Source organism: Mobula hypostoma, chromosome 25 (genome assembly GCF_963921235.1).
Source record: "Mobula hypostoma chromosome 25, sMobHyp1.1, whole genome shotgun sequence".
Taxonomy (NCBI): domain Eukaryota; kingdom Metazoa; phylum Chordata; class Chondrichthyes; order Myliobatiformes; family Myliobatidae; genus Mobula; species Mobula hypostoma.
This window is the reverse complement of record NC_086121.1, coordinates 19,581,012-19,605,237: the sequence shown is the minus strand read 5'-3', so window position 1 is coordinate 19,605,237 and position 24,226 is coordinate 19,581,012. Positions and strand designations below refer to the sequence as shown.

Here is a 24,226-nt window from a genome sequence, read left to right as displayed (position 1 = left end):
GGGGAGCAATATTCCTGTGGGCAGATTTGCTGGAGCAGCTGAGGAGGGTTTAAACTAATTTGGCGGGGGAATGGAAAACTGAATGATAGGGCTGGAGGTGGGGCAGATGGGTCACAAGCAGAGGCAGAGTGTCGTGAGACTATCAGGAAGGACAGGCAGATGATAGGGTAAAATTGCAGGCAGTGAGATAAGTTGCAGGGTAAAAGGGGGACAAAATCAAAAAGGGAACAAAACAGTTACATTTGAATGCACGCGGTGTACAGAATAAGTTAGATAACTTTGTAGCGCAGTTAGAGATTGACAGGTAGGACACTGTGGACATCACTGAGTCATGGCTCAGTAAAGGAAACCCCTAGGAGACAGTGATCATACTATGATAGAATTCACCCTGCAATTTGAGTGAGAGAAGCTAACGTCAAATACATCAGTATCACAGTGGAGTAAAGGAAATTACGAGGGGTGATTGATAAGTTCGTGGCCTACGGTAGAAGGAGTCAATTTTAGAAAATCTAGCACATTTATTTTTCAACGTAGTCCCCTCCTACATGTACACACTTAGTCCAGCGGTCGTGGAGCATAGGGATCCCTTTGTAGAAGTGGTCCACAGCAGGGGTGATTGATAAGTTCATGGCCTAAAGTAGAAGGAGATGAGTTATACAGCTCTCGTTACATGCACATACAGTCCAACTCTGAGTGCAAATGCAGAAAGCTTGAAGTTAATAACTCATCTCCTTCTACCTTAGGCCACAAACTTATTAATCATCTCTGCTGTGGACCACTTCTGGAGGTCCACGATGCCAACTTCTACAAAGAAGGGATCCATATGCTCTACGACTGCTGGACTAAGTGTGTAAATGTAGGAAAAATAAATGTGCTAGGTTTTCTAAAACTGACTCCTTCTACCTTGGGCCACGAACTTATCAATCACCCCTCGTACAGAGGCATGAGAGAGCAACTGGTCAAAGTTGACTGGAAGGGACACTAGCAGGGATGACGGCAGAGCAGCAAAGGCTGGAGTTTCTGGGAAAAATGTGGAAAATGCCAGATAGATACATCCCAAAGAAGAAGCAGTATTCTAAACGTAAACAACAGGAATTCTGCAGATGCTGGAAATTCAAGCAACACACATCAAAGTTGCTGGTGAACGCAGCAGGCCAAGCAGCATCTATAGGAAGAGGCGCAGTCGACGTTTCAGGCCGAGACTGTCAAGGGAAGTCAGAGTCAATGTAAAAACAAGGAGAGGGCTTTTGCTTTATAGCCTTGACCAGCCACCAATTGGACATCAGAAGTTTGGAGAGAAGGGGACTTCAAACAGGTCCACTTGCCGAGGATAAAAGGCAGCAGCATCTGGCAGCAGTGTAATAGAGCTTTGACCAGCAGCCAGTCAGTGTTTGGGATTGCTTAGTAAGAGCAAATTAAAGGAAGGCAGGGGCAAGCACAATGGCCATCATCTGAGTGAACATAGAGTGGTGATCTTAAGACTTTAGCTCTTTGAGGCTTCACTCAGAGAAAGTAGAGGGAAAAAGGCTAATTTTTTCCCCTTCTCTTCTTTATATCTGCTCAGCTAGGATAGTAGAGATGCCAGGCAGGATAATACAATGCTCCTCTTGCAGGATGTGGGGAGGCAGGGAGACCTCCAGTATCCCTGACCATTACAACTGCGAGAGGTGCATCCAGCTGCAGCTTCTAACAAACCACATTAAGGAGATGGACCTGGAACTGGATGAGCTCCAGATCATTCAGGAGGCTGAAGGGATGGTAGATAACACATAGTTAAACCCAAAGTGCAGGATACTGGAAACTGGGTGATAGTCAGGAAGGGGAAAGGAGTTAAGGGGTCAGTGCAGAGTACCCCTGTGTCCATCCCCCTCAACAACAGGGATATCACTTTGGATACTGTCAGGGTGGAAGGTCTAACAGAGGAAAGTCACAGCGGTTGGGTCTCTGGCACTGAGTCTGTCTCTGTGACTCAGAAGGGAAGGGGGAAGAAAAGGCATGCTGTGGTGATCAGGGATTCATTAGTTAGAGGAATGGAGAGAAGGTTCTGTGGGCGAGAATAAGATTCCCAGATGGTGTGATGCCTCTGGTCTGCCAAGGTCCGGGATATCTCAGATCAAGTACACAACATTCTTAAGTGGGAGGGTGAGCAGCCAGAAATTGTGGTCCATGTAGGTACCAATGACATGGGTAGGATGAATGGTGAGGTTCTTCATAGGGAGTTGAGGGAGTTAGGTGCTAAGTTAAAGGGCAGGACCTCCAGGGTTGTGATCCCAGGATTGCTATCTGTGCCACGTGCTAGTGAGGCTCCAGGGTTGTGATCTCAGGATTACTAGCCAAGTCACGTGCTAGTGAGGCTAGAACTAGGAAGATTATACAGTTTAATATGTGGCTGAGGAGTTGGTGTAGGAGGGAGGGCATAAGAGTTTTGGATCATTGGGCTCTCTTCCAGGAAAGGTGGGACATGCATGTACTGGATGGGACTAATACCCTAGAAGGAAGGTTTGTTAATGCAGCACGGTGAGATGTAAGCTAGAACTGCAGGGGAATGGGAACCAGAGTGTCAGAACAGTTAGTGGAGAGATTGTGGAGGCAGATGTTGATAAGACCACAGACAAAGTTAGGAATCAAAAGGTTGAGCATGGTGCGACAAATTTGAAAAGGGTCAATACAGGACTGAAGGTGTATCTGAATGTGTACGGTATACAAAATAAAGTCGGTGAGCTTGCAGCACGGTTCCAGATTGGCAGGTATGATGTTATGGCCATCACTGATTCATGGCTGAAAGATTATAGCTGGGAGCATAATGGCCAAGGATACACATCGTATTGAAGGGATAGGCAGAAAGGCAGAGGGGGTGGCATTACTCTGCTGGTAAAAAATGGTACTACAGGCAAGATTCTAGCATGGATAAAGCAGAGGCTGATTGGCAGGAGGCAAAGAGTGAAACTAAAGGGAGCCTTTTCTGACTGGCTGCCGGTGACTAGTGGTGTTCCACAGGAGTCTGTGTTGGAACTGATTATTTTTATGCTATAGGTCAATAATTTGGATGATGGAATTGATGGCTTTGTTGCAAAGTTTGCAGATGATATGAAGATAGGTGGAGGGGCAGGTAGTTTTGAGGAAGCAGAGAGGCTACAGAAGGACTTAGACAGATTAGGAGAATGGGCAAAGAAATGACAGATGGAATACAGAGTTGAAAGTGTACAGCCATGCATCTTGGTAGAAGAAATGAAAGGGTTAATTATTTTCTGAGGTGCAAAGGGATCTGGGAGTCCTTATGCAGGATTCCCTGAAGGTTGAGTCTGTGGTGAGGAAAGCAACTAAAATGTTTGCATTTAGTTCAAGAGGACTAGAATATAAATGCAAGGATGTAATGTTGAAACTTTATAAAGCACTGGTGAGGCCTTACTTGAAGTATTGTGGGCAGGTTTGGGCCCTTTATCTTAGAATGGATGTGCTGAATCTGCAGAGGGTGCAAAGGAGGTTCATGAAAATGATTCCAGGATTGAATGGCTCTGGGCCTGTACTCACTAAACTCAGAAGAATGAGGGGTGACCTCATTGAGACATATAAAATAGTGAAAGGCCTTGATAGAGTGGATGTGGAGAGGATGTTTCCTATGGTGGGAGAGCCTAAGACCAGAGACACAGATAGAATGCAGCTAAGAATGAGGACCAGGGCACCCAAATGAGAAATGATCAGTGAGATCATGAATTTGTTCTGATGTGACATTTTCCTTGTTATACCTGTTCATTAATCCATGTCCTTCCCCAATTGACCCCGTCCCTCTAGCCAAATGCTTTTCAAAATCCATTTCCCTCCCTCTCCCCCCCTACACAAGACCTGCTCTCTATCCGTGATTTTCCATCTATGTGAATTCCTTCCTCTAGCTATCTGAACTATCTCTTAAGCAGATTCAGATACTTTATATCATTGATGCTCCTCCTTTACTGAAATTTTAAGATTATAAACTTGGAAGTATTGTACTGTGACTTAAACCAAAGCACAAAACATTTGGGGATAAAATAGGCACCAAGTATTGCCATGGAACTGAGGAGCATAGCACTGATCTGTACAGCAGGTGCGTAGTTCTTTTTTACAGCTGTGTAGGTTGGGATAAAGCAAATCCAGACAGAGATAAAAAAGATCATGGCAACACTAATCTCCCAGGCTAGATTGTAGGTTCGAGCCGGTGTTTGGATCAGAAAGGTACACATGAAGCAGGCCAGTGCCCGGAGGCCACTATATCCCAACATCAGCCAGAACACCAGCTCTGAATCACTCTTGCAGAAGAGGGAAAGGGCACCTTCAGAATCGCCCGTGGTCATCATCAGAAAGTCACCGTGTGTCTTCAGCCACAGGTAACAAAGGGCTCCTTGCCCCCCAAGGCTGGCACAGAGGATAAAGTACCTTCCAGACCATTGGTATTTGCAGAGGAAAGGCTTGCTTAAACTGGTTAGCTCCGTGGTGAGCAGGATCTGTACTGAATTGATAAGCAGAACTGATGTGCAGATGGTGAGGCTAAGAGTAGTCACTGGCTGGCGTAACTTGCAGGTGAGTTCAGTAGGTTCTCCAAGGAAAAGCAATGAGCTGCAGCATAAGAGAGCCAGTGAGGTTAGGATGACTATGTTCATTTTCCCACCGGTACCTTCCACAATCGGGGCACCAGAATTCACCAGGAAGATGACTGTGACAGCCAATTTTAGCATGAGCTCAAGCACCATGAACAGGAGCAGAGTCACACCAACAGGTGAGGACATGGACAGGTACTGAAGAGTTCTCTTGAAGCAGGAAGAGCTTTTTGGCAGAGACCATTCATCTGGTTGGCAATGATAACAGGAAAAACCATCTGGAACAGCAAAATTAAATTGTCACATGCAAACCATCTGATAATGCTTATTAAGTACTATATATGAATGACATAGTTCCTCACATATTACAACAAACGATATTTCAACCTTAAGCACATTCCACTTTGTCCATTTATAAATTGCTATACTTAATTAGACTCTAGCCTGGGAGTCTATCATTTTATATTCAAATCACCTGAGCCCTTTAGCTGATAAGACCATAAGATATAGGAGCAGAATTAGGCCATTTGGCTATTGAAGTCTGCTCCTGCATTTCGTTATGGCTGGTCCATTTTCTATCTCGGCCCCAGTCTCCTGCCTTCTCCCTGTATCCCTTCATGGTCTGACCAATCAAGAATCCATCAACCTCTGCTTTAAATCTACCCAATGACTTGCCTTCACAGCTGTCAGTAGCAATGAATTCCACAGACTCACCATTCTCTGGCTAAAAAAATACCTCCTCATCTCTGTTCTAAAAGGATGCCCCTCTATTCTGAGGCTGTGCTTTCTGATCTTAGACTTCCCTACCATAGAAAACATCTTCTCCACATCCACTCTGTCGAGATCTTTCAACAGTCGATAGGTTTCAATGAGGTCACCCCTCATTCTTCTGAATTCCAGTGAATAGAGGCCCAGAGGCATCAAACACTCCTCATATCTCAAGCCCTTCAATCCCAGAATCATTTTTGTGAATCTTCTTTGAACCCTCTCAAATGTCAACACATCCTTCCTTTGATTAGGATCCCTAAACTGCTCAAAATACTCCAAATGAGGCCTCACCTTCCTTAATTTCCTTCCCTTCCTTAAATTACTCCCATTTTCTGTAACATGAAACCACCTGAAATTCTAGTGCATAATCCAGATATTCTATTAATTAAACCAAAACCAGTTATGTGCTATTCCACTTATAAAGAACTTGAGTTATATTCTAGCCTAAACTTTACTGCCAGGAATGTTTTACCTTGCATATGAATCTTTGAACTCCTTGATTGGATTCCAGATTGTAACTCACTCTTGGTAATTCTTACTCCATTAACCAGGTTCAAAAGCCCTAAATTATATTACAGCTACAATTCACTCTCAGATGTCAGTCATGTTATATGTCTAGAATTTGAACCTTTATTAATATCTGTCCAAACCTTCTCAACTGGATACAGCCCTATAACTCTCTTTTTAATTCTATATTTGCACTCTATACCTACAAATATAGATTAGTTGCTGTCAGTAAGATGTTTCAGAGAACAATCTGTTCTAATTCCTCTATTCTAATACGGTCCAATACATTTTGAGATAGAACTATTCAGGCTCACCAGTTGAGTTCTGGAAGGTTCCACTTGGGCAATCTTCACATTCAAAGCAGCAGGAGTAAAGACTGATGACAAGTTTCTTTTGTCCCAGGCCACAGCTCTTGGAACAGTGGGACAGAGGTACCTGTGAATGCAGTGACATACCTGTGAGTTACTTGCAGTGTTACACTGGCACTAGTGAGCAGGAGATTGCTCCTGTGGTTCTCAGTGGACGGGGAACTGAGGACCAATAGCAAATGTCTCTGTCACCTGTTCAAGTGACATCAGTAATGGATCTGCTTCACTGATTGGACAGTTTGAGTCCAAGAACCAATCAATGGTTAAAAGGATTGCTGAAATTAACTCAGAAGCAGAAGTGGGTCTTAGATCCTGGAGTTAGAATGCAGGATCTGAATCCAGTGTCAAACAACCCTGTGGAAACCTTCCAAAATTCTGGATTGGATATCTGCATGTAATCAGCACTTTGATATAAAGTGATAGGAGCAAGAGTAGGCCAGTTGGTCCCTGAAGTCTACCCTGATTAATATCTACATTTTGATATGTCTGTATTCTATAGGAAACCCTGAACACTTTGATAAAATTCCAGTCTGTAAAATCTGTACTTAGATTCTAACTGGGCTGTTCTAGTGGTGTACAAATTCCCAAGTTTAAGTTATTGACTGGGGTCTTAATTGATGCAAATGTTTAAATTCCAAGTTGAAAATAATTCACCATTCACATTTCAGAATTGAAGAAATCGAAATAAAACTTGAAGCAAGAAGCTGTTGACTCCTGGCTCGAAGATCTGGGTTATCACACAAGTAATTTGTGGTATGGGCTGTGGGTATCATAAACACTTGTGCGTCAGTGTAAGAGATGTCCCCGATCACTGCTGTTGGAGTAATAATTATGTTGCGGATAACAAGCTCCTGCTGGAGCCAGAAAGCAGCCTGTTACTTGGAAAATAAATATAACTAATGCAACAATAACTTCCAATAGGTAACATTTTTTAAATGGAGAAGCATTTTAGAATGGTTCGCGGAATAGAGTCTTAGAAAATACAGCACAGAAACAGGCCCTTTGGCCCACCTAGTCCATGCTGAGCCAATTAACCTACCTCCATTGACCTGCACCGGGTCCATAGTCCTCCATACCCCTACTATACATGTACCTATCCAAACTTAACTTGAATTTGAGCCAGCAGCCCGTTTCACACTCACACAATCCTCTGACTTAGACAATGTTTAAGTGCTTTTAGACTATAGATAAAGAAGGTTATGGAGGTGATTTTTTAAAAAAAAATTGTGCTCAGGGCTTGGACAAGACAAAGCCCGGGGGGAAGAGGAGAAAGAATATTTCAATGTCCCAATCTTAATAGCAAAGAATTTCATGAATCCTTCATATTTGTTGTTGGAGATGAGAGTGGAAGTGACAGAGGAGAAACATTCAAGCAAGATGGATAAAGGTCCAACGTAGTGGGAAGAATTGGCTGGGAAGTAGAGGAGCAACACACACGGAATGCTGGAGGAACTCAGGAGGCCAGGCAGCATCGATGGAAAAGAGTACAGTCGACGTTTCGGGCTGAGACCCTTGCGAAACATCGACTGCACTCCTTTCCATCGATGCTGCCTGGCCTGCTGAGTTCCTCCAGCGTTTTGTGTGTGTTGCTCGGATTTCCAGCATCTGCAGATTTTCTCTTGATTAGGAGAGCAGGCTTCAATTGTCACTCAGCCAGATCAGGCAGTGACTGGTGAATTACATGGTGCACTTAAGGGAACAAAAATTGGGAATCAAGAGTAATGACCAGTGTATGACGGATAATTGCTTGCATTTATGTAATAATTTAATAACAATAGTAAAACATTCTAGTGTATTTGCAGCAACATAATTAAACAAAAAATTAACACTGAGCCTAAAAAAGAGTCGTTAGTACAGATGACTAATAACTTTGTATTAAGGAGGGTCTTTAAGATAAAAAGGAGAGATTTAAGGAAGTAATTTCAAAGTATAGGGCCCAGGCTGCCATGGGACTATACAGAAGGGTGAATGGATATCATTTAGTATAAATGTCATCATAATTCACCTCATTATTGTCTGTCTTCCACTGAATTGGAGAAGCATCGATTGTCAAGTGATCTTTGTAGCCGCCAATCACTGATAGCTGGAGTTGTCCTGCACGCTGCGTCCAGGTAATGATGTCGTAACCTTGCTGTGAGTTTCCTTCAGCATCTAAAGAAATGACAACTCCGTTGACGGTGAAGTTAACTTGTTTTAACGCTTCCAGCAGCTGTCAAAGGAAATTCAGTCAAGGTTAGATGACGTTAAAGATTGTTGGCCTTGTTGGATTAGAGCGTAAAATTGTTATTTCTCTCAAAGTTTAACCTTTCCTATGCTTTCTTGTATTTTTATATAAAACTCACATATGTTAAATTTTTCAGTGAACTTTTCATTGATAGTAGTATAGCTGATATTGTATTTTTCTAAAAGCTGCTCAGTTTCTCTGCAGCAAGTGTCACGTCACTTGAAATCTGCTTCTTTAATAGGTGATTTGCTATTATGAAATGTTTTGTTATCTTTATAGTTTGAGTTAGGTTTTAGAATAAGGCCACCTAGACTTCTTTTTTCTTTGTATTTTCTCTTCGTTTTGTTCTTTGTTCTTATTACATGTTATAAACGCCCATAACCACCATGTGTTATGCCTCATTCTTGACTTCTGAAGAACGCCTGGATCACAAAATCACCAGGATCCAACAACATACAGTATTAATCCAATCATTGTAAGAAGGCACACTTCAGTGACGCAAGGCACCTCTTATCATGTTATCTGTGGGCAGCTGCTTTGCTTGTGCTGCCCACAGATTAGGCGATAGGAGTTTCACTTCAAGCCAGAATTCTGCACGCATTTCCTGCCTGCCATATTGGGAGTTCCGGAGATGCACGGGTACGGCTGGAAAATTCCAGTTTTAGCACAGCAAGGAATGTGCCTCAGGACATTAAGTAGTTTAAGAGCAGCAGGAAGAGATTGAAAGGTACTTAGGGCCTAATTCCCACCTCGTGAACGTGACAGAGCTTAAAGTGAGATTTAAGTAGAAATGGGCACCCAGCTGTGTTTTCACTCTTTGACCTTTCTCATTAAGTCTTTTGACAATGCTCCTGCATTTCTCTTTCCTGCCAGATCTATTGAAGACAAGCAGCAGCTCATTAATTCTCGGGAAAATAAATGCATTTGGTGGTTATTTTTCACATTCTCAACAGAAAGCATTCTCCCTTTGAGCATCTATACGTGGCAGAGGTAGTTTTGACCTTTTCATTCGGGGGCATTCTGGAAGTATTCTTCTAGCAAATGTTTTACTGGTAGTCCGTAAACTTCTCTTTACTGTATTCCTGTGGATCCCAGCATCAGTGACAAATAAGTGAGCTGTGAGATTTATGGTTCTTAAACTTGGAGCACTAAAGCCTGATTTATACTTCTGCGTTAACTGGATGCCGTAACCTACGCAAGTGGCCTACGCGCTTTGTGAGCATTTATACTTGTGCGTTGGTGTGTCTGCGTCGCTCTGCAATTTGCGCATGTCACGCATTGCACTCACCTGCCCGTGCAAGGCTTCATGGTCATGGTAGTCTTTCTCGGGGTAAACAAGACGCTAGCGTCTTTTTTCGTAAAAGCGAAATGTGTCCTCCATAATTTTGGAGGTCTGTAAAGCTTTATGGAAAGCATTGCAGCCAGAGTTCCTTCCCTGCCCTTCAGTTGCTCAATGGGAAGCTATTGCAGCGTAGGAGGAAATGCGATGCTACCAAGCGGACCAATCACAGCAGTTGCGTTCTGCATTGCTGCGATGCGCGGTTACATTTTGGGAGAGGTGCGCTTTGCAGCAACGCAGGCTCTCGCGTAGGGTTCCACGTCAGCTTAGCGTAGGGTTTGCGGCGACACGTTGACGCAGAAGTATAAATCAGGCTTAAGTGTCCACCTCACCAGTTGTCCTGCTCTGATGGAGTCAGCCATCTCTCCCTACAAGCTCTCATGCATCATGGACATCTTCAACTCTTTTCCACTGAGCCCAGGACTAAGTTCAGTGCACAGAATCAGACAACGTTTGTCACTTATCTAGAGCTCAAGAGGGACATGGCAGTCTGGTGCCAGAGATTAATTATTTCCACCACAGAAGAAGATCAAAGGGATGATCACCACTGATTTTTTATTTATTGAGATACAGTGTGGAATCGGCCCTTCTGCCCTTTTGAGCCATGCTGCCCAGCAACCCCCCCCCCCCCAATTTAATCCCAATCTAATCATAGGACAATTTACAATGACCAATTAATGGTACGTCTTTGGTCTGTAGGATTTAGCCAAAGCACCGGAGCAAACCCACGTGGTCACGGGGAGAATGTACAAACTCCTTGCAGGCAGCAGCGGGAATTGAACCCGGGTCGCATGTAACACAAAGCGTTGTGCTAATCAGTGCACTACCGTGCCGCCTCTTAATAACTCCTAAGATCATAGACCTGGTCACAGGAATCTAGTAGTTGGAGCCTATGGTCAGATGGTGCACAATCCAGAAACATAAATTAGCTCTGCATGCAACTTTTGACTCTGGGCATAAACATTGAAACTTTTTCATTCCTGCCAGTTGTACCATGCTGCTGAGGTTTCACATCTCCCAGCGTGGCACTTTAGTAGGGTATGTAGTGCGTGTGCAATACTATACACAGCCATGTACACACTGAATGTGTCCCGTCTTACCGGCTGGTCCAACACAATGGACAGGTTTTCAGGTGACAGGTGTTGAACGCCGCCGAGGAGCTGCTGTGAGGTGGGGTACGGCCAAAAAGGAAAGGTATGGTTACCACAGTACTCTGCATCACATCGCTGTCCCTTTGAATTCCTGATGTTGGTGAGATGGTTTAGAATGTAATCCTCAAAACCTGGCATGCTGCCACTGTTAATGACTGTACCAATCACTGTGCCAATGCGCTCAATACCTGGTATGTGAATAACAATATCCGATTTAACCCAAGCTTCACTTGCAATCCAGACCTTCCTGGTGATATTTCTCTGAATCACCTCTTTCAGCAGTTCCTGAACAGGTCCTTCACTGGAGAAGAGGATGATAATGTTAACGTTCACTTGGCTGATATGGTTGACGATCTCTGAGATTTTTTGCTTGGTACTGGGCAGGCTGAGATGGATGGGGATTATCTCAATGTAACCTACACAGATACCTTGGAGTGAAGCATACCTCTGGACCAGTTCTATCCCCTGTCACCCATATTCATCATCACTCCCAATGCCAGCAATCCAGTTCCATTTGAACTTCTTGATAATAGAAACAATGGCTATTGCTTGGTTATTGTCACTTGGCATTACCCTCAGGAATGACGGAAAGATCTTCTTGTTGCTTAGTTTGGCACTGGAGGCTCCGTAACTAATCTAAGAAAGGAAGAGAATCCATAATTGTATCTTCACACATTAAATCTTACCCAAATGCCAATCTCCCGTTTCCAATAAATACACCATTTTGCACAGTTGTCCTGTCTCTGCTTTCGAAGTCAAGATTGTTGTATCATTCCTTATTGGCCTCCGTTTGTAATCTGGAGAATTTACAACTTCCTCAGTTTTAATTTTGTTTTTTTGCTTACTTTGTACTTTCAGGCTTGGCCCAATATCTGAACTTTCAACGTGGAAGAACAAAGCATAGTTTAGTGACTAATTGGTCTCATACTTGACTATCTACTTGTACGATTCTCTACAGACTGCTGACACCTAAACCAATGTGGCTGCATACTTTCTCCAGTAATTCATGCATCTGTGAAGCTTGGTATGAGGTACTAGGGAGCGACTTCCTAGCCCTTATTCCCAAGGAACATTTAGTTCCTCAGAATATAAGGAAACTAGAATGGTTAAATTTAAGTTTGTGATTTTGCTCTGTGATTTCTGAGATTTATTCGTAATGGAACTGAGGCATGAGGGGCAAACCCTTTTCCTCTTGACTACCTCTGCTCTCTGTTCAAATGTCATTGTGTGGGCACTGAGCAAACCTTGCACTATGTGTCTGTCCCTGGATCCTTGGGGAAAACTGAAGACTTCCTGGCGACCACTGTTATCATAGATCCTGTGTATGCCCTGAGAGTCTACACTTCCATTCAGAACTTTTATTGACTGAAGCCAAAGATGTTGCTGCCAATTCCCCTGTCATTAAGTCATACCGGCTTTCAGTCAGGACAGGGCATTTGGCAGAGATCGGGGGTTGAAAACCCAGCTGACTTCCCTGCCCTCCACCCTGCGTGTGTGGGTGGGGATCGTGTGATCATTTTTGTAAGCTGAAGCTAACTGAAGCTTGACTGCCGGTTGAAATCAACTACCTCAACAGAAATTGATGCAAATTCCTGGGACCGAGCTCATTAGCAAGGAACTGAGTGATAGAAATTCAGCTTGGTGACAGTGCAAGACCTGTGATCATAGTTCGGCAGCAGATTTTAGACAGGGCCTGCTTCCTTTTCCACAGATTCCAGCAGAATATAAAATTGAGTGCCAGTTCACCGCTGCTTGTTTTGGCTCCAACTGTGGCAAATAGAAAACCACAAAGGACTTACCTGTGGAAACAAAAACAACCCGAACAATTTGGCTATGGTAATTGCCTGTTCCGATGTCCATGGTCCCAGCAGGGCAATCACCTGGCTCCTGTACTCTGAGTAGTTGCAGAGCACGTCAACCCCATTCCCCTTGCTGTTAGACAAGAAGAGGAGGCTCGGCAGGATGGAGGCCAAAGTCTCAAAACAATCGTCGTGGACTTCATAGCCCAGGCGTGTTCCCGGCAAAAGTGAGGTGGAGTTATTTATTTCGTCGATCGCAAATGTCATTGCCAGAAACATTCCGTAACCATGTGGGTAAAAGCTTAAACAGAGAAAACAAAGATTAGTACTATGTGGGTAACAGCCCCGAAAACCTTGGCAGTGGGAAGGAGGGGGAAGCAAAACAGAATTGAAAGGACCCATTAGAATTATGATTCACACAGCATGGTAGCCACTTGGCCAGGTGGAAGGAATAGCTCCTGAGCCAGCTCTCCTGTTGAGTGAGGTGACCTCACTCAACAGTTATGCTTCATGGGTCTCCACAGGGACATTGATGGGGCAACTAATAGTGATTATTGATTAAAATTGTTGGGTTTTGTTGACTTGCTGCTTCTGAATATTTGATGGCGTTTTGCATTTCATCTGCAGGTCGTGACAGGAAGATAAGGACTAGACGACTTTTAATTTATTTATTCACGGGATGTGGACATCGCAGCCAATGCCAGTATTTATCCCACATCCTTATCCATCCCTGAACTGAGCAAGTCGCTAGGCGTCAACCTCATTGATAGGTCTGGGGCCACATGTAGGCCAGGCCAGGTAAGGACAGGTATGAGTAAATGCCATACTCAAGTTGGAGGTGCAACACTCCATATTTCATTTGTGTATCCTCCAACCTGATAGCATGAACATTGATTTTTTTAAAACTTTTCTCTCTTTTTTTCCACTCCCCTTTCTGGTTTCCCCATCTCAGCCCTCCTCTTCTCCTCACCTGCCCATCACCTCCTTCTGCCTCCTGACCTCCAATCCTTCTTTCATGATCCATTCTCCCCTCCTATTAGCTGCCGCCTTCTTCAACTCTTTCCCTCTTCCACCTATCACCTCCCAGCTTCTTACTTTGTCCCCCACTCACCCACCTTCCCCCTCATCTAATCTCACCTATTATCTGCCAGCTCATAATCGTTCCTTTCCCTCCACCTTTTATTCTGCCCCCTTCCTTTCCAGTCCCAATGAAGGGTCTTGGCCCCATCTGTTGATTGTTAACTCCCCTCCATAGATGCTGCCTGACTTGCAGAGGTCCTCCAGCATTTTGTCAGTGTTGCATTAGTAAACCTAATTGGTTTATAGGAGAATCCGTTACTTTCATGGTTACTGTAACCAAGATTGGCTTTTAAGAAATTCCAGATTTATTAAATAATTTTAATTTAAATGTCCTGGGTGCCATGTTGGGATCAATTCTTCTGGATGAAAGGTCCAGACCTCTGGCTGCTAGTCCAGAAACATAACCATTACACCATGATACCAATCAGAGAACAAATGGGGTTGTTAAAGAAACCAAATCTGATATAAAAAGAAGCCCATTTTTAATGTAGTGAGTGGTTAGGGACCAGAATGCAAAGCCAGGGGGGCAGTAGTGGAGGTAGATTCAAATTGGATTTGGAAAGGGAACAGGATGAGTGTTTGAAAGGAAAAGAAATCACACATGTCTAGCCACTTTGAGTGTCAGCAAGACCAGGGAAACAATAGCTTTGGGCATGGTTAGAACAGTGAGGAGGACTGTTCCTGGAAAGCACCTTCAGAGTACATACGGACCTTCACCTCAGTGGGTATCAGCATCTTCAGGGAATTTAAAGGTTCCAATCTCTTACCTGTCACAAGTCACCCTCTCAGGCTTTAATCGATGAGCTAGACCAGTACCGAACTCATGGAAAGGGAACAGAGCTCCAATGATGTAGTCTCCAGGCTGCATGTACTGTGCATTGATTCCCCAAAGTCCTGGTGCTTCAGTTACAGAAGCCATGCCCAGTAATAAATAGAAAACCAATTGCACAATGTAGCTCGTCATTTCAATCCACAATAATTGTCTCTGCATTAACAGGATTTTTACTGTTGTGCAACTAAAAACTCTACTGATTTATTTGTGAACAATTTAATCTGTTTTCTTTGTAATCAAATAACTATGTTAGCTTATTTGAGGATATTTGCATTTCTTACACATGCTGAATGACATTTGAAAGTGAGCTAGCCATGGGATGATATTTCTGGTTAAAAATAATTCAAGGTCAGTGTTTTGTATGAACCTAGTTCATACAAAGGGAAAGGCCAGATGTAGTGTAGTTCAGATCATTTTCAAAGTCTTGTGCTTGATACAAATATAGGAGCAAACAGTCAAAATGGTCCCTTTGGCAAAGGTTAAACCCGCAGATCCCAACTATCACCTTAACATCTAATCCCTCAACCTAATCACCAAATCCATTTTATCTACTTGTCCATCTTATCATTTTCCTAAAGTGAGATTTGAAAGTTTCCCTCAATGAGTCAGGCAAATATGTGTTTGATAAACAGGTTAAAAATCAACCCTTCAGTAAGCATAAATGTATCTTTGGACAAGCACTAGACATGTAGACCCATTAACGTGGACCTGTGAATCGGGAGCAAATGAGTGAAAGCAAAGCAAAGCTTGAAGATCAGCTTCTTGCCGTTGAAATGCTACCTTAACTTTGTCAAAAAATAGGTTATCTTGCATTGACTCCAATCACCTCAGAGAGTTAGTGAGTTAGGTCTGAGGACTTCTTGATGATAACTCATAGGCATGTGATGGACACACTGAGGAACCGGGAATGGAAGCAAAAAATAGTAAAAGATGGCAGGTACAGGACAAACATAGTGCATGAACAGAAATCATAGAACCTTGAGGAGACCATAAGACACAAGAGCTGAATTAGGCCATTCAGCCCATCGAGTCTGCTCCGCCATTCCATCATGCCTGATCCCAGATCCCACTCAACCCCAGAGACATAGAATCATCGAAACATAGAAAACCTACAGCACAAAACAGGCCCTTCGGCCCACAATGCTGTGCCAAACATGCACTTTCTTTAGAAATTACCTAGCGTTACCCATAGCCCTCTATTTTTCTAAGCTCCATGTACCTATCCAGGAGTCTCTTAAAAAACCCTATCGTATTTGCCTCCACCACTGTTGCCGGCAGCCTATTCCACGCACTCACAACCCTCTGCATAAAAAACTTACCCCCTGACATCTCTGTACCTACTTCCAAGCACTTTAAAACTGTGCCCTCTCGTGTTAGCCATTTTAGCCCTGGGAAAAAGCCTCTGACTATCCACACAATCAATGCCTCTCATCATCTTATACACCTCTATCAGGTCACCTCTCATCCTCCGATGCTTCAAGGAGAAAAGGCCAAATTCACTCAACCTATTCTCATAAGGTGTGCTCCCCAATCCAGGCAACGTCCTTGTAAATCTCCTTTGCACCCTTTCTACAGTTTCCACATCCTTCCTGTAGTGAAGTGACCAGAAATGAGCACAGTACTCCAAGTGGGGTCTGACCAGGGTCATATATAGCTGCAACATTACCTCTCGGCTCCTAAACTCAATCCCACAATTGATGAGGGCCAATGCTCCATATGCCATCTTAACCATGGAGCCAACCTCCGCAGCAGCTTTGAGTGTCCTATGGACTCGGACCCCAAGATCCCTCTGATGCTCCACACTGTCAAGAGTCTTACTATTAATACTATATTCTGCCATCATATTTGACCTACCAAAATGAAGCACCTCACACTTATCTGGGTTGAACGTCATCTGCCACTTCTCAGCCCAGTTTTGCATCCTATCAATGTCCCGCTGTAACCTCTTGACAGCCCTCCACACTATCCACAACACCCCCAACCTTTGTGTCATCAGCAAATTTACCTCCACTTCCTCATCCAGGTCATTTATAAAAATAACGAAGAGAAGGTGTCCCAGAACAGATCCCTGAGGCGCACCATTGGTCACCGACCTCCATGCAGAATATGACCCGTCTACAACCACTCTTTGCCTTCTGTGGGCAAGCCAATTCTGGATACACAAAGCAAGGTCCCCTTGGATCCCATGCCTCCTTACTTTCTCAATAAGCCTTGCATGGGGTACTTTATCAAATGCCTTGCTGAAATCCATATACACTACATCTTCGGCTCTAACTTCATCAATGTGTTCAGTCATGTCCTCAAAAAATTCAATCAGGCTCGTAAGGCACGACCTGCCTTTGACAAAGCCACGCTGACTAATCCTAATTAAGAGACTACTGGACAGGTATATGGAGGAATTTAAGGTGGGGTGTTATATGGGAGGCAGGGTTTAAGGGTCAGCACAACATTGTGGGCCAAAGGGCCTATACTGTGCTGTACTGTTCTATCTTCTATGTTCTAATCATATTATGCCTCTCCAAATGTTCATAAATCCTGCCTGTCAGGATCTTTTCCATCAGCTAACCAACCACTGAAGTAAGACTCACTGGTCTATAATTTCCTGGGCTATCTCTACTCCCTTTCTTGAATAAGGGAACAACATCCGCAACCCTCCAATCCTCCGGAACCTCTCCCATCCTCATTGATAATGCAAAGATCAATGCCAGAGGCTCAACAATCTCCTCTCTCGCCTCCCACAGTAGCCTGGGATACATCTCATCCGGTCCTGGAGACTTATTCAACTTGATACTTTCCAAAAGGTCCAGCACATCCTCTTTCTTAATGTCTATATGCTCAAGCTGTTCAATCCACTGTAAGTCATCCCTACAATCACCAAGGTCCTTTCCTGTAGTGAACACTGAAGCAAAGTATTCAGTAAGCACCTCTGCTATTTCCTCCAGTTCCATACACACTTTTCCACTGTCACACGATTGGTCCTATACTCTTATGTCTTATCCTCTTGCTCTTCATATACTTGTAGAATGCCTCGGGGTTTTCCTTAATCCTGTTTACCAAGGCCTTCTCATGGACCCTTCTGGCTCTCCTAATTTAATTCTTAAGCTCCTTCCTGCTAACCTTATAATCTTCTAGATCTCTATCATTACCTAGTTTTTTGAACCTTTTGTGAGCTTTTCTTTTCTTCTTGACTAGATTTTCAACAGCCTTTGTACACCACGGTTCCTATACCTACCATCCTTTCCCTGTTTCGTTGGAACGTACCTATGCAGAACGCCACTCAAATATCCCCTGAATATTTGCCACATTTCTGCCTTACATTTCCTTGAGAACATCTGTTCCCAATTTATATTTCCAATTTCCTGCCTGATGGCTTCATATTTCCCCTTACTTCAATTAAATGCTTTCCTAACTTGTCTGTTCCTAACCCTCTCCAGTGCTATGGCAAAGAAGATAGAATTGTGATCACTATCTCTAAAATGCTCTCCCACTGAGAGACCTGACACCTGACCAGGTTCATTTCCCAATACCAGGTCAAGTACAGCCTCTCCTCTTGTAGGCTTATCTACATATGGTGTCAAGAAACCTTCCTGAACACACCTAATAAACTCCACCCTATCTAAACCCCTCGGTCTAGGAAGATGCCAATCAATATTCAGGAAATTAAAATCTCCCAGCACGACGACCCTGTTATCATTACACCCTTCCAGAATCTGTCTCCCTATCTGTTCCTTGATGTCCCTGTTACTATTGGGTGGTCTATAAAAAACACCCAGTAGAGTTGTTGACCACTTCCTGTTCCTAACTTCCACCCATAGAGACTCAGTAGACAATCCCTCCATAAGTTCCTCCTTTTCTGCAGCTGTGACACTATCTCTGATCAGCAGTGCCACACCCCCACCTCTTTTGCCTCCCTCCCTGTCCTTTCTGAAACATCTAAAGTCTGGCACTCTGAGTAACCATTCCTGCCCCTGCACCACCCAAGTCTCTGTAATGGCCACAGCATCATATCTCTAAGTACTGATCCATGCTCTCAGCTCATCTGCTTCATTCATGGTGCTTCTTGCATTAAACTCATTTGCTTCATTCATGAACACGAGGAATTCTGCAGATGCTGGAAATTCAAGCAACACGCATCAAAGTTGCTGGTGAACGCAGCAGGCCAGGCAGCATCTCTAGGAAGAGGTACAGTCGACGTTTCGGGCCGAGAATTAAAACCTGCCTTCTCACCATATCCCTTGATGCCCTGACCAATCAGGAAACTATTAACTTCTGCTTTAAATATACCCACGGACTTGGCCTCCACCGCAGTCTGCAGCACAACATTCCACAGATTCACTACTCTGGCTAAAAAAAAATTCCTCTTCACCCCCATTCTAAAACGCCACCCTTCAATTTTGAGGCCGTTCCCTCTGGTTCTGGATACTCCCACCATAGGAAACATTCTCTCCGCATCCACCTTATCTAGTCCTTTCAAAATTCAGTAGGTTTCAATGAGATCCCCGCCTGCATTCTTCTAAATTCCTAAAGCTGCCAAATGCTCCTCACGTGTTAACCCCTTCATTCCCTGAATCATCCTCATGAACCTTCTCTGGACTCTCTCCAATGACAGCACATCCTTTCTGAGATATGGGGCCCCAAACTGTTGACAATACTCCAAGTGCAGCCTGACTAGTGTCTTACAAAGCCTCAGCATTATCTCCTTGCTTTTAAATTCTATTCCCTTTGAAATAAACGCCAGCATTGCATTTGCCTTCTCTACCACAGACTCAACCTGTGAATTAACCTTCTGGGAGTCTTGCGCAAGGACTCCTAAGTCCCTCTGCACCTCTGATGTTTAAATTTTCTCCCCATTTAGATAATAGTCTGCACTATTGTTCCTTTTACCAAAATGCTTTATCATACATTTCCCAACAACTATTCAGTCCGTCATGGCTACAAACTCTTATCAGAGGCTGACCTTCAAGCTTTGGTTGGTTTCACTCATTCACTGCTGATTCACAGGTCAAAGACAATGGGTTATTAGGAGGACTACACGTCTGGTACCTGTCCAAAGATACGTTCATGCTTATTGACAATTTGGCCTGAACATGCCTTTTATTATTGTCCTGCAAATGTCTACTTTAGAATGATGATCTGGTCTAATTGAGGGCTTTGGAGATAGACTATTTAAGGTACAGGAGTAGAATCTATAAGCCTAGAGACATGAATTTGAAATCCACTTGGTGGGTATATTTTAAAAAAAATGTAAGTTTAGTTTTTGTGAAGGTGTTTACTGCTTGTCATGATTGCCATGAAACTACGGAAGTATCAGAAAAACATATTTAGCCATATACACAAGCAAGTCTGCAAACGCTGGAAACCCAAATTAACACACAAAAAAACGCCAGGGGAACTCTGCAGATCAGGCAGCATCTAAAGAGGGGAATTAACAGTCAGCGTTTCAGGTGAGACCCTTCATCAGGATTGCTGTGCTTCTCCAACGTGTGTGTGTGTGTGTGTGTGTATTACTCAGCATACCTAACTATCATTTTGCTAAATCTATACCATACCCATTCTTGTCAGCTCGGACATTGAAGGGGAGGGGGATGTCGAAGGCAAAGCATAGTCGCTCTTAAAATTGGCCTGAGCTGAAGTGCATTAGTTCAGTTCTTGGGTTAACAGCTGAATGTGTACAGTGGTTTCATATCAGCCGTGGGTTTGTTGCTTCAGAAGATAGAATGGTAACATAATCCTGATATAGAACGAGCAAAGGGGACTCAAAATTGTGGGTCTAAGTATGCCCTGGGATATGTTAAAAAGACTTTCACACTTAATCTATGACTGCAGGCATATTCCGGAAATGGAGAAGATAATCTATTATTACAGCTAGCTGCTAATGTTGCCGTTTTAGCAGTGGAAAGGGAGTCGATCTTTGGCTATTGCTGGAGCAGACCTGGAGCCAATTCGACGCGGCAGAACTGAGGAGGGACAGCATCAGGGTGGTGGGCCTGAACCCAAGAGACTATCAAAGCAACACGGCCCAGGTCCAAGAGTGAGGAACGACCCGAGGGTTGGCCGACTCAAGTGCCGAGCCAGATCGAGAAGGTCAGGGTGTTGGGGCCGGAGGTGAGGGGGTCGCTGCTCTGTCAGGTTTGCTCGTCTCTGGGCTGAGCTGAGGCTGCGGCCTGCAGCAAGTGGGCTCCTGCATCGGCTGCAGTGATAACTGGCTTCATGGCTGCGGACTCACTTTTGTGAGCTTCTGTTCTGAACATTATTAGCTTACTTTTATTGTTTACATGATTTGGTATGTTTTGGGTATTTGACATTTTTTAAAATGGGTTCTATTGGGTTTCTTTGTTTTGTGGCTGCCTGTAAGGAGACAAATCTCGAAGTTGCATATAATGTACATACCTCGATAATAAATATACTTTGAACTTTGACTTTCTGGGGAACAATGTGCTTCGACTTAGAAACCGGTGGAGGATGGTCTGTATTGTTAATTGTCCTGTACTTAATAGGATGCATTGGCAGTAGTTTTCAGTCTGACTGGTTGACTTTCTGCAGATTAACATGATGATTTGTATCATCTACGTGCTTTACAGTCCGGTTTGCCTTCTCCTTTTAGCCTTCTACTAGAAGGATTTGCTCCAGATTGGAGGGGTCATCTGCTTGGAATGTTGGAAAAAGCCGTCTTCTGTGCAGAATTCCAAGGCATCTCACGGCAGAATGTATCAGGTATGTGTTGTATGAGCAGACCTGTGTAGTCTTGTTGATTTTCGGTAGGATTCAGAAATTGAGTTGGGTGGATTTTAAGCAACCAGGCCGTCTGCTCATTGTTTTGACTACCAGGTGGTGGGTGTGAGGTGAGGGGAAGATTAGATTTGATTGTAACTATGGAACATCTGTGGCTTTTGGCACAATGTCATTTCTCCTATAGACCTCTGTCATTCCCAATATATCACCACGTCATGACTTTAGCTGGAATTGTAGTGGCCAAGGAAAGAGAAATGAGGTGGCCAGCCATCCTTGGTGCTTTAGGTACTGGAAGCTAAATTAATTGAGTCTGGTTTCGGTAGACAAGTTAGAAGGCTATGGGTTGAATCAACTGTTCCAGGGAATTCTTTGTCCTCATTGGTCCGTCCATCACTCAAGCCTGTAATTTACAGGAGAAAGGGATGTACAAAACACTTTTAAATGTACCTTTGTGCCCAGACCCTCCTCATTCCTTTATTAATACTATATTTTAAATAAAATTTCTGTAATACTCATGACCAGGGGCACAGCATCAGAATAGAAGGATGGTTATTTAGGACGGAGATGAGGAGGAATTTTCTTAGCCAGAGGGTGGTAAATCTGTGGAGTTCATTGCCACAGGCGGCTGTGGAGGCCAGGTCATTTGGTATATTTAAGGGGGAGATTGATAGGTACTTGAACAGTCAGGTCGTGAAATGTTACAGGGAGAAGGCAGGAAAATGGGGTTGGGAGGGAAAAGGATCAGCCATGATGAAATGGCGGAGCGGACTCGATGGGCCAAAATGGCTTAATTCTGCTCCTATGTGTTATGGTCTTATGGGAGGTCGGTGGAGTGGGATGCCTGGTGGGGGCGTGATTTTAATTTGCACCTGAACACTTCGCATTAATGCTGCAACCCATTGGGCCAGCTAAAGGTCGGTGATGGGGATGTTAATGATGAGGCGGGAATGCATCCGCATTGCACCCAACTTAAGCAAACAGCGAGTGCTAGGCAAATCCATGCAAACAATCATCTGTCTCTCTCGCCACCCATCGCGCAGTATTCTTTAAAAGTGGAAATGGCAAGCATCAGCTTCCTCCATGTGTGGAGAGCACTTTCTCTCTCTCGTATTCCCTGCAGAAAAAAATGTACCTCCTTCTTACCCTGCTTGTTTACTCCACAACACAGGGGCCCGTCAGTGTCGCCCCAGAAGAATGCACAAGGGTATTAACCACACCGGGAGAATATGTGATTGGGGGCCTGTTTCCAATTCACACACTCCCACTTAAAGATGTGGATCGATCGGAGCCAGTTGTGCCCAGCTGTGGGAAGTAAGTAACAGCTGGATAAATTTATATCCTAATGTGGAACTAATCCTTGGAAAGATACTATAACTGCCTTGTCATGAATGAAATCAAGCAAGTTAGAGACTTAGTTATAATCCAAGTGGGGGTGTGGGTAGATTTTTATACATATGATCTACGAATGATTGCATTCTAGTTGGAAAAGTTGGACGGTTTACATGTAGTACTATCCAGGACTGAGTTTTCGCTCGGACTATTCCATTGTCATAGTCTTTTAGATTAGATTATGAGAACACTTAGTCCTCTTTTATTATCATTTAGAAATGCATACATGTATTAAGAAATGATACAATGTTTCTCCGGAGTGATATCACAGAAAACAGGACAAACCAAAGACTAACACTGACAGAACCACATAATTATAACATATAGTTACAGCAGTGCAAAACAATACCATAATTTGATGAAGAACAAACCATGGGCACGGTAAATAAAGTCTCAAAAGTCCCCGAGTCGATCGACTCCTGAGTCTCCGATAGCAGGCGGCAAAAGGGAGAAACTCCCCGCCATAAACCTTCAGGCACCGTCAACTTGCCGATACCTTGGAAGCAGCCAACCACAGCCGACCCTGAATCCATCCGTCCGAAAACTCCGAGCTTCCGAACAGTCTCTCCAATACAGCCTCCCGAGCGCCATCCTCTGCCAAGTGCTTTCAACCTCTCCCCGGCCGCTGAAACACGCAAAGCCGAGGATTTCGAGGCCTTCAGCTCCAGAGATTCTGGTTACCACACAGTAGCAGCAGTAGCAAAGCAGACATTTCAGAAGTTTTCCAGATGTTTCGCTGTGCTCTCACATCTGTCTCCATCAAATCAGGATTGTGCACAGTCCCCTACTTGACAGATAACAGTTATTCATCACCGAAGTGGCCCCGCACACTGTCGTCACACCGCCATCTTCTCCCCCCTCCCAGGAGTCTTGGTAAATTAATGGGAATTGGCAACAAGTTGCACGTTTCAAACCCTCAAATTCCACCATGAGTTGTCCAACTGTTGCTGACTCTAGTAGCAATGACACTTCAGGCCACATGCGCCTTTATTTCATCCTTTGGTTTGACATCTGCGGAGTCTCCTTCACTCTACCTGAACCTGGTATCGGTTTCTCATGGCAGAGCTGAAGACCCCAGCAGAAGACAGAACATTCTGATCACAGTCTGGAGTCTCCTGATGTTTCGACATCGCCGGGCAGGTTTTTTCAGAGTTGAACATTAGCCAGGCAGGTGACAGGCTCACAACACTGAGTTTGCTTAGATTAGTGATAACAACAGCTGCAGTCCACCTGAATGATGTTGTTTTGTGCAGCTGAACGTACCCTTGGATCCTTGCCATTCAATCGTAATGACTGTTGTAACATTACTATCCAGCTGCTAGAGGTTTGCATCTCAGGTTAAAACTGGGTCAAATTTTTTATAGAGATATCCATTGTTCTAGCAACTCAGGAAAATGTCTGTTTGATAACTTGAGACATGTAGTGAATGCTGTGTATTTATGAAAAGCAGGTGACTTTGGGCCTTT

The 24,226-nt window shown here is 43.9% G+C and overlaps 1 protein-coding gene across 1 annotated transcript; it reads right to left on the bottom strand.

Moving 5' to 3' along the window:
- Nucleotides 1-3,849: 3,849 nt before the first annotated feature.
- On the bottom strand, nt 3,850-14,726 carry LOC134337670 (taste receptor type 1 member 3-like). Its single transcript, XM_063032863.1, has 8 exons — nt 14,575-14,726; nt 12,728-13,028; nt 11,401-11,564; nt 10,790-11,313; nt 9,261-9,313; nt 8,220-8,423; nt 6,161-6,281; nt 3,850-4,849 (listed from the first exon to the last, which is right to left on the bottom strand). The coding sequence occupies exons 1-8, from the start codon at nt 14,724-14,726 to the stop codon at nt 3,948-3,950; spliced, it is 2,421 nt and encodes an 806-aa protein (XP_062888933.1). The 3' UTR covers nt 3,850-3,947.
- Between the last annotated feature and the right edge of the window lie 9,500 nt (nt 14,727-24,226).